This window comes from Protomyctophum bolini (genome assembly GCF_963924005.1).
Source record: "Protomyctophum bolini genome assembly, chromosome: 18".
NCBI classification, from domain to species: Eukaryota; Metazoa; Chordata; class Actinopteri; order Myctophiformes; family Myctophidae; genus Protomyctophum; species Protomyctophum bolini.
Window position 1 is genome coordinate 1,177,269 of NC_137879.1, and position 10,232 is coordinate 1,187,500.

The following is a 10,232-nucleotide window of genomic DNA, read 5'->3' on the forward strand; positions in this document are numbered from 1 at the left end:
AGTCCAAGACTTAGACTGTAGACTACAGCTGTTATTCAAAAGACTAAAATGAGAATTAACCCCTTCATGGACCTGACATGGATGGACCGTTACCTGGAGGGTCAGAGCTGAAAACCACCCACAGTCCAGCGTGAGTACATTTACTCAACTCTTACTTTACTTACTACCAGTAACTACCTTGTTTTACTTGTTTTAATTTTGTACAAATATGTAGGCCTATTCATGTATATAATAATGCATCATGGAATATGAACAGGAAGCACTGTAATGTCAGTTGTTTTCAACGTACTCTGTTAAATGTGTCATATAATCCCATATGGGATGGGATACTCTCACCTATGGTCATGAAGTGTTCCTACTCGGTCATGAAGTGTTCCTTCTCTCACCTATGGTCATGAAGTGTTCCTACTCTCACCTATGGTCATGAAGTGTTCCTACTCTATATATGGTCATGAAGTGTTCCTACTCTATATATGGTCATGAAGTGTTCCTACTCTATGGTCATGAAGTGTTCCTACTCTATATATGGTCATGAAGTGTTCCTACTCTCACCTATGGTCATGAAATGTTCCTACTCTATATATGGTCATGAAGTGTTCCTACTCTCACCTTATATGGTCATGAAATGTTCCTACTCTATATATGGTCATGAAGTGTTCCTACTCTCACCTATGGTCATGAAGTGTTCCTACTCTCACCTTATATGGTCATGAAGTGTTCCTACTCTCACCTATGGTCATGAAGTGTTCCTACTCTCACCTATGGTCATGAAGTGTTCCTACTCTCACCTATGGTCATGAAGTGTTCCTACTCTCACCTATGGTCATGAAGTGTTCCTACTCTCACCTATGGTCATGAAGTGTTCCTACTCTCGCCTATGGTCATGAAGTGTGGTTCATGACCGAAAGAATAAGGTTGCGAATACAAGTGGCCGAAATTAGTTTTATTCGACGGGTGGCTGGCGTCTCCCTTAGAGATTAGGGTGAGAAGTTCAGTCACACGAGAGAGACTCGGAGTGGAACCGCTGCTCCTTCGCCTGGAAAGGAATCTAAACTATGGAATGAACCTCCCATTGCAGTCAGAACTACAGACTCACTCCCAATCTAAACTATGGAATGAACTTCCCATTGCAGTCAGAACTACAGACTCACTCCCAATCTCCCGCCGTAGTCTGAAAACCCACCTCTTCAGACTATAATTTTAGCATTTAATGTAGACAATAGCACTTTAAAGTATAACGTTTCATTAATCATTATATAGATATTCCACTGTTACGTTCTTAGCTTACGCATGTTTCATGATAACTACTTTTTATGTATGTGATGTATTGACATGCTGTTTGTTATTGCCTATAATGTAAGTCGCTCTGGATTAAGAGCGTCTGATAAATGGATTAATAAATGGATTAAGAGCGAGTTTGATAAACGTGAAAACTGTACCAGCGTTGGGTGCACTACTTTATATTCGGAATATATTACTTACTTGAGTAAAAGTACAAAAGTATTGGCATCAAAATGTACTCAAAGTACTAAAAGTAAAAGTACGCATATTGCAGAATGTCCCGTTTCACAAGGTCAACACGTGTAGAAAAACCTATTGAAAATAGCAGATCTACAGGCCGTCTTTCAAATGGACGAAATGTTTAGGGTTGAAGTGGTTAATGCATGTTTTCTAATCAAAATTAAAAAGTAACTAAGTAACTAAAGTTTTCAAATAATTGTAGTGAAGTAAAAGTACAATTATTTTCTCTGAGATGTAGTGGAGTAGAAGTCAAAGTACTGGAAATTGGAAATACCCAAGTAAAGTACAAATACCTCAACTTTGTGCTTAAGTAAAAAGTACTTTCCACCACTGCCTCTAGACCACGCGAATACTAATAATCAACGCTCCGCGTAGGAGCGGAGATGTTCCACCAGGGGGCGGTGTTGCTGCAGCGCGCTGTCACAGCCACGCCCCCACCGGGAGGCCGAGGGTTCGAGTCCGAGGCCGGTGAGCAAGGCAGCGCCGCAGGACTCTACAGCTCTGTGGGAGACAGGTAGTCATAACAATAATAAAACTTTATTAGTATAGCACCTTTCATGACATGAAATGCAGCTCAGAGTGCTTTACAGAGCAATGGAGAATAAAAAAGAAAAGCAAGGCAACGACATTAAAAAAACAAGCAGTAATGCAATACAGTGATGAGGACATGAATAACAAAAAAATAAAAGATCAATTAAAAGCAATGTTGTAGAAGTGGGTCTTGAGCTGAGCTTTAAAAATGTCTACAGAGGCTGCCTGACGAAGGTACAGTGGGAGTTTGTTCCATGCCGACGGCCCGTAGAAGCAAAAAGCTGCTTCCCCGTATTTTTTAGTTGCCTTTTTTTTTAGGAAAAGCGAGCAGGCCAGCAGTGGAAGACCTTAGGGGGCGGTTTGGGACATATTTAGGCAGGCAGTCATGTAGGTAGGAAGGTGCGAGACCATTGAGAGCTTTATAGACAAGTAAAATAATTTTAAAATCAATCCTAAAAACAACCGGAAGCCAGTGCAGTGATGCCAAAACTGGAGTGGTTGATTCAGTCGACTAAATCTGGGCGACTGAATCGACTCAGAGGGTTTGATTAGGCAGCGGTCTGTTATCCGGAAATAACTCACCGCTGAATTGAGCGATTGACCAATCAGAATCCAGCATATTTTAACCGAGCAACGTAATAATCTATAGGATATTTCTCTGAAAAGGCATATTTCATAATTATCCCTGGAGACAATTTGTATCGTCTCGAGACGATATTAACCCATTCTGAGCGGGAACCCCTTTTGGTGTTATAGCATCACGTTATGCTTTAGCTATTGAAAAATAGCAGATCTACAAGCTCGTAGCGCGCCACCGAGTGGCGCGCTACGAGCTTGTAGGTCTGCTATTTTTGAAAAATCGAAGAACGACTGACATAGAAACATAGGCTTTTTCAGAAAACTGTCAGGATGTAGAAGAACATTTATAAGAATCTGATCTCAGGTCAGAATGGGTTAATTCCCCCCCCCCCCCCCCCCCCCCCTCCCCTATAGGACGGCGGTAGCAGCAGCAGGAGGGGGAGGGGCCACGGCGGAGCCTCCCGGTGCTGGGGGGGACGGGGTGCGAGCGCTCACCGGCTGCGTGCTGAGCGTGCTCATCGTCTCCACGTTGCTGGGCAACACTCTGGTGTGCGCCGCCGTGGTGAAGTTCAGACACCTGAGGTCAAAGGTCAGTGATTTACCTATAGACTAAAACTACGGCGAGAAATGTTTTCCTCGACTAAAACTGTGACGATTTTTTTTTTCCTCGACTAAAACTGTGATTTTGTCGACTAAAACTCTGACGAGAAATGATTTCCTCGACTAAAACTGTGTAGAGAAATGATTTCCTCGACTAAAACTGTGATTTTGTCGACTAAAACTGTGTAGAGAAATTATTTCCTCGACTAAAACTGTGATTTTGTCGACTAAAACTGTGTAGAGAAATGATTTCGTCGACTAAAACTGTGACGAGAAATGTTTCCCTCGACTGAGCGTTGTCTCTCCATATAAGGTCATCAAACTGTGACGATGTGAGCGTTGTCTCTCCATATAAGGTCATCAAACTGTGACGATGTGAGCGTTGTCTCTCCATATAAGGTCATCAAACTGTGACGATGTGAGCGTTGTCTCTCCATATAAGGTCACCAACTCCTTCGTCATATCCCTGGCCGTCAGTGACCTGTTCGTAGCGGTGTTGGTGATGCCCTGGAGGGCCGCCTCCCAGGTACCTGTCTGTCTGTCTGTCTGTCTGTCTGTCTGTCTGCCTGCCTGCCTGCCTGCCTGCCTGCCTGTCTGTCTGTCTGTCTGTCTGTCTGTCTGTCTCTCTCTCTCTCTCTCTCTCTCTCTCTCTCTCTCTCTCCCCAGGTGACATCATGTGCCTGTCTGTCTCTCTACCTGTCTCTCTCTCTCCCTGTGACATCATGTGCCTGTCTGTCTGTCTCTCTCTCTCTCTCTCTCTCTCTCTCTCTCTCTCTCTCTCTCTCTCTCTCTCTCTCTCTCTCCCCAGGTGACATCATGTGCCTGTCTGTCTCTCTACCTGTCTCTCTCTCTCTCCCTGTGACATCATGTGCCTATCTGTCTGTCTCTCTACCTGTCTATCTCTCCCCAGGTGACATTATGTGCCTGTCTGTCTCTCTACCTCTCTCTCTCTCTCTCCCTGTGACATCATGTGCCTGTCTGTCTCTCTACCTGTCTCTCTCTCTCTCCCTGTGACATCATGTGCCTGTCTGTCTCTCTACCTGTCTCTCTCTCCCCTCCCCAGGTAGCGGGGCGCTGGCTGTTCGGCGCAGCGTTCTGTGACACCTGGGTGGCGTGTGACATCATGTGCTCCACGGCCTCCATCCTCAACCTGTGTGTGATCAGCGTGGACCGCTACTGGGCCATCAGCGCCCCCTTCAGATACGAGAGGAAGATGACGCGCCGCGTCGCCACCACCATGATAGGGCTGGCCTGGACGCTCAGCGTCATGATCTCATTCATACCCGTTAGACTCAACTGGCACAGACAGACAGGTAAACAGACAGACAGACAGACAGACAGACAGACAGACCAGGGCTGGAGCTTGAGTACCTGGTATCAATAAGCTTTGGGCTTATCGATAACACCAGTAAGACGCGCAAACGCGGGAAGCGAACGCAGCTCGTACATATTTGGGTTTTGGACGTATAGCTGCTTTGGGGACTCCTTATATGGTTATGGCTGAGTCATGGTGACACAAATCACTCAGCTCCATATATGGGCACAAAAGCGGGACAGACAGACACAGACACACAGACAGACACACAGACACACAGACAGACACACAGACAGACAGACATGATCTGCTAGGTCTCATAGTAAGTGCTCACTGTGTTCGCAATAATGATAAGCCTGATCGACAAGGTTCCCCCCCCCCCCCCCCCTTCCCCCCCCACACAGGCCTCCTAGCCAATGAGACGCTGCACGACGACCAGGACTGCAACCCCAGCCTGAACCGGACCTACGCCATCTCCTCCTCCCTGATCTCCTTCTACATCCCCGTGGTCATCATGGTGGGGACGTACACTCGCATCTTCCGCATCGCCCAGACGCAGATCCGACGGATCTCCTCGCTGGAGCGGGCCGCGCGGCAGCGGGCCGCCGCCGCGGTGGGGGTGGGGGTGGGGCAGCAGCAGCGGGCCTTGAACCAGAACCACGCCCTCCAGCACCTCCAACACCACCGGAGCCACAGGCACCAGCAGGCACGTGAATGCGCGCACACCTTAGAGTATATGAATAGGAAAGGAATGCTTACCCAGGCTAAACAATAAACATTCTCTGTACGTGTCCTCCCCCCCCCCCACCCCAGAACCACACCCACCAGAGCCAGGGCCACGCCCCTCACCATGGCCACGCCCCCCACCAGAGCCACACCCACCGCGGAGCGTCCAACTCCACCGCCAACCACCACCACGAGGAGAGCGCTCTGAAGACCTCCTTCAAGAAGGAGACCAAGGTGACCCTTACGGTTATAAATGGACCCTTATGGTACTGTGACTCTGAGAGGGTAACCCTATGGACCCTTATGCTACTGTGACTCTGAGAGGGTAACCCAATGGACCCTTATGCTACTGTGACTCTGAGAGGGTAACCCAATGGACCCTTATGGTACTGAGACTCTCAGAGGGTAACCCAATGGACCCTTATGGTACTGTGACTCTCAGAGGGTAACACAATGGACCCTTATGCTACTGTGACTCTGAGAGGGTAACACAATGGACCCTTATGCTACTGTGACTCTGAGAGGGTAACCCAATGGACCCTTATGCTACTGTGACTCTGAGAGGGTAACCCAATGGACCCTTATGGTACTGAGACTCTGAGAGGGTAACCCAATGGACCCTTATGGTACTGAGACTCTGAGAGGGTAACCCAATGGACCCTTATGGTACTGAGACTCTGAGAGGGTAACACAATGGACCCTTATGCTACTGTGACTCTGAGAGGGTAACCCTATGGACCCTTATGGTACTGAGACTCTGAGAGGGTAACCCAATGGACCCTTATGCTACTGTGACTCTGAGAGGGTAACACAATGGACCCTTATGCTACTGTGACTCTGAGAGGGTAACCCTATGGACCCTTATGCTACTGTGACTCTGAGAGGGTAACCCAATGGACCCTTATGGTACTGTGACTCTGAGAGGGTAACCCAATGGACCCTTATGCTACTGTGACTCTGAGAGGGTAACCCAATGGACCCTTATGCTACTGTGACTCTGAGAGGGTAACCCAATGGACCCTTATGGTACTGAGACTCTCAGAGGGTAACCCAATGGACCCTTATGCTACTGTGACTCTGAGAGGGTAACACAATGGACCCTTATGGTACTGTGACTCTGAGAGGGTAACCCAATGGAACCAAGACTGTCCTCGTTAGTAAAGCCCTCATTGATTGGTTGGTTGGTTGGTTGGTTGGTTGGTTGGTTGGTTGGTTGGTTGTGTGCAGGTGCTGAAGACCCTGTCCATCATCATGGGCGTGTTCGTGTTCTGCTGGCTGCCGTTCTTCGTGCTGAACTGCGTGGTTCCGTTCTGTGGCGGTCCGGACGGCGCCGGGCCGGACGGCGCCGGGCCGGGTGGCGCCGGGCCGCCCTGCGTCAGCGACACCACCTTCAGCATCTTCGTGTGGTTCGGCTGGGCCAACTCCTCCCTCAACCCCGTCATCTACGCCTTCAACGCAGACTTCAGGAGGGCTTTCTCCACCATCCTGGGATGCAACAAGCTGTGCTCCAGGTTAGCACGTTAGCTTAGCATTCTCCAACATCCTGGGATGCAACAAGCTGTGCTCAAGGTTAGCACGTTAGCTTAGCATTCTCCAACATCCTGGGATGCAACAAGCTGTGCTCAAGGTTAGCACGTTAGCTTAGCATTCTCCAACATCCTGGGATGCGACAAGCTGTGCTCAAGGTTAGCACGTTAGCTTAGCATTCTCCACCATCCTGGGATGCAACAAGCTGTGCTCAAGGTTAGCACGTTAGCTTAGCATTCTCCACCATCCTGGGATGCAACAAGCTGTGCTCCAGGTTAGCACGTTAGCTTAGCATTCTCCAACATCCTGGGATGCAACAAGCTGTGCTCCAGGTTAGCCCGTTAGCTTAGCATTCTCCACCATCCTGGGATGCAACAAGCTGTGCTCCAGGTTAGCACGTTAGCTTAGCATTCTCCACCATCCTGGGATGCAACAAGCTGTGCTCAAGGTTAGCACGTTAGCTTAGCATTCTCCACCATCCTGGGATGCGACAAGCTGTGCTCAAGGTTAGCACGTTAGCTTAGCATTCTCCAACATCCTGGGATGCAACAAGCTGTGCTCAAGGTTAGCACGTTAGCTTAGCATTCTCCACCATCCTGGGATGCGACAAGCTGTGCTCAAGGTTAGCACGTTAGCTTAGCATTCTCCAACATCCTGGCATGCGACAAGCTGTGCTCAAGGTTAGCACGTTAGCTTAGCATTCTCCAACATCCTGGGATGCGACAAGCTGTGCTCCAGGTTAGCCCGTTAGCTTAGCATTCTCCACCATCCTGGGATGCGACAAGCTGTGCTCCAGGTTAGCCCGTTAGCTTAGCATTCTCCACCATCCTGGGATGCGACAAGCTGTGCTCCAGGTTAGCACGTTAGCTTAGCATTCTCCACCATCCTGGGATGCAACAAGCTGTGCTCCAGGTTAGCACGTTAGCTTAGCATTCTCCACCATCCTGGGATGCGACAAGTTGTGCTCCAGGTTAGCACGTTAGCTTAGCATTCTCCACCACGTGGTCTGCTCCAGGTTAGCATGTTAGCTTAGCATTCAGACTCCAGGTTAATAATAATAATAATAATAATGATAATAATGTGCTCTCTCACGCAGCTCTGCCGTGGAGGCCGTGGACTTCAGCAACGAGCTGGTGTCATACCAACACGACACCACGATGCAGAAGGAGACCACCGTGCCCGCCGGCACCGCGGGGGGAGGGGCCGCGGGGGGGGCAGGAGGTAGGTACACCCACAGGGGGAGGGGCCGCGGGGTGGGGGCAGGAGGTAGGTCAACCCACAGGGGGAGGGGCCGCGGGGTGGGGGGGGGGGGCAGGAGGTAGGTCAACCCACAGGGGGTTATGTTATGTTATGTTCTGCTCTGGGGGTTCGTTGTTGATATCACAGCTGTGTCTCGGTCCACAGATAATCTGAGATATCAAATGTGATACACATGAGCAGAGCTACACCAACATGCAATAGCTTTGCAATAAATGGTTAATGATGTGTTTCACAGACCTTTGTTAATGGCGTTAATTATCGTAACGTGTAAATGTCCATACCGTCCCGTCCCTCTATAGTGACACCAGGAGGAGGAGGAGGAGGAGGGGCAGGGGCCTGCCTCGGGCCTCGCGGCCAACACGCCACCGCGACCGCCGCGGGGGGAGAGCAGGAGGAGGAGGAGGAGGAGGAGGAGGAGGAGGGGCTCGGGATGGCACAGCTGCTGCGCTTCGAGTGCGAGGCCGAGATCTCCCTGGACATGATGCCCTTCAACTCGTCTGGCGCCGCCGCCTCGGCCGCGCGCCACGCATACCCCGCCATCCCGGGGCAAGTGGGCGACCTGTGACATCATGAATGCCGCTATGCCGGGGCAAGTGGGCGACCTGTGACATCATGAATGCCGCTATGCCGGGGCAAGTGGGCGACCTGTGACATCATGAATGCCGCCATGCCGGCCGGGGCTAGTGGGCGATCTTTTTGACGTCGTGTCATCCGTGTGCTTACAGGCTTTGGGTTCCGACGTGCTATTGGTCATTAGAACCGACGACCTTTCACCCAACAACCCTAAGCTAACCGCACGCCGCGGGAGCAGCTCACAGTCTGACCGTCGTTAAGGAAAACAATTGTACTTTTTCCACCAGACGGACGGACGGACGGAGAGAGATTGATTGATTGATTGATTGATTGAAAATAGATTTAAAACAGAAAAGATTTAGTGTATACTGTAAACACTGTATACTGAATTACAACCTGTCAATCATGTTTACAAACCCACACACACACACACACACACGCACGCACGCACGCACGCACGCACGCACGCACGCACGCACGCACGCACGCACACGCACGCACACGCACACGCACACACACAGAGAGAGAGAGAGCTGTTTGAAGCCATTGTTGTGCTCTGCGGAGGCAGGTGGAACATCAGGGGGGGTCAGTCCGGGGTCAGCGCGGGGTCACGGGGTCACCAGACAGTCCACACAGCTTTCATCTCCCACGTGGGGGGGGGGGGGGGGGGGGTAGGAACAGGGAGGTGGGCACTAGGACACAGTGTCGTTTTCGTCGACTAAAACCAAGACTACCTTTTTTTCACTGAGGAAAACGAAATGGAAACTGAATGAAGAACTTTAAGCTATTGTGACTAAAACTATAGGCTCTAAATACACTGACAATTTCGTCGACAAATAAAAACTAGACTGAAATGTTAGGACTAGTTTGACGACAAGAGATCCAGAGACCCCGTTTAATGCATTTTTCTTTAGCTATTGAAAAATAGCAGATCTACAAGCTCATCAGCTGACGACTGACATAGAAACAGATCAGATTTATTACAATCTGATCCCAGGTCAGAATGGGTTAATGGCATTTCCATCTCTGCGACTCTAAGATTATTTGCATTGCAAAACGATACATACATACTGTACATATTCAATGTTGCCGTTTTCATCTCGATATACTTTGATTCTTGAAATTAAAATCTGTTTTTTTTCGATGCAGTTACTTTATCGTTACACCCCTAATATTAACACACTGACCTCCCCCTGTTGGACAAAATGGTGTATTACTATTATTAAAGGTATATTCAGTGATTTCACTTCATTCAAATGTCACTTATTTTTTGTAACCTTTTGTAACTAGTTCTAAACTATCATTTAGCTGGGGACAACTGCACTATGGGTGCATGGGACTATATATATATATATATATATATATATATATATATATATATATATATTTATATAAATATATATATATATTTGCTGTCAGGAGGAAACCTCTTAACTCCAAAATCTTCATTTTTCATGGAAAAACAAATGTAACATTTTTTTCAGAAATTGAAGAGAACCTTGTATTTTTGATCAAAGTTGGTATTGTGACTTTGTATATTTATCAGATACCTGCATGTGTCATTATATTATCACCACTTTACCCGAATGCAGCTCAAGTG

General features: G+C 48.6%; 1 protein-coding gene across 1 annotated transcript in view; it reads left to right on the plus strand.

The window, feature by feature from the left end:
- Window positions 1-3,100: 3,100 nt before the first annotated feature.
- The window catches only part of LOC308333047 (D(5)-like dopamine receptor), a gene marked incomplete at its 3' end in the record, with an annotated part of 40,108 nt that continues 32,976 nt past the window's right edge, over window positions 3,101-10,232 (plus strand). Inside the window, exons 1-9 of the mRNA XM_080789244.1 lie at window positions 3,101-3,220; window positions 3,674-3,757; window positions 4,295-4,544; window positions 4,960-5,165; window positions 5,471-5,506; window positions 6,500-6,783; window positions 7,896-8,020; window positions 8,359-8,609; window positions 8,785-8,887. Coding sequence (XP_080645370.1) covers window positions 3,734-3,757; window positions 4,295-4,544; window positions 4,960-5,165; window positions 5,471-5,506; window positions 6,500-6,783; window positions 7,896-8,020; window positions 8,359-8,609; window positions 8,785-8,887 — 1,279 coding nt within the window. The 5' untranslated portion in view covers window positions 3,101-3,220; window positions 3,674-3,733. The remainder of the gene's footprint in view (window positions 3,221-3,673; window positions 3,758-4,294; window positions 4,545-4,959; window positions 5,166-5,470; window positions 5,507-6,499; window positions 6,784-7,895; window positions 8,021-8,358; window positions 8,610-8,784; window positions 8,888-10,232) is intronic.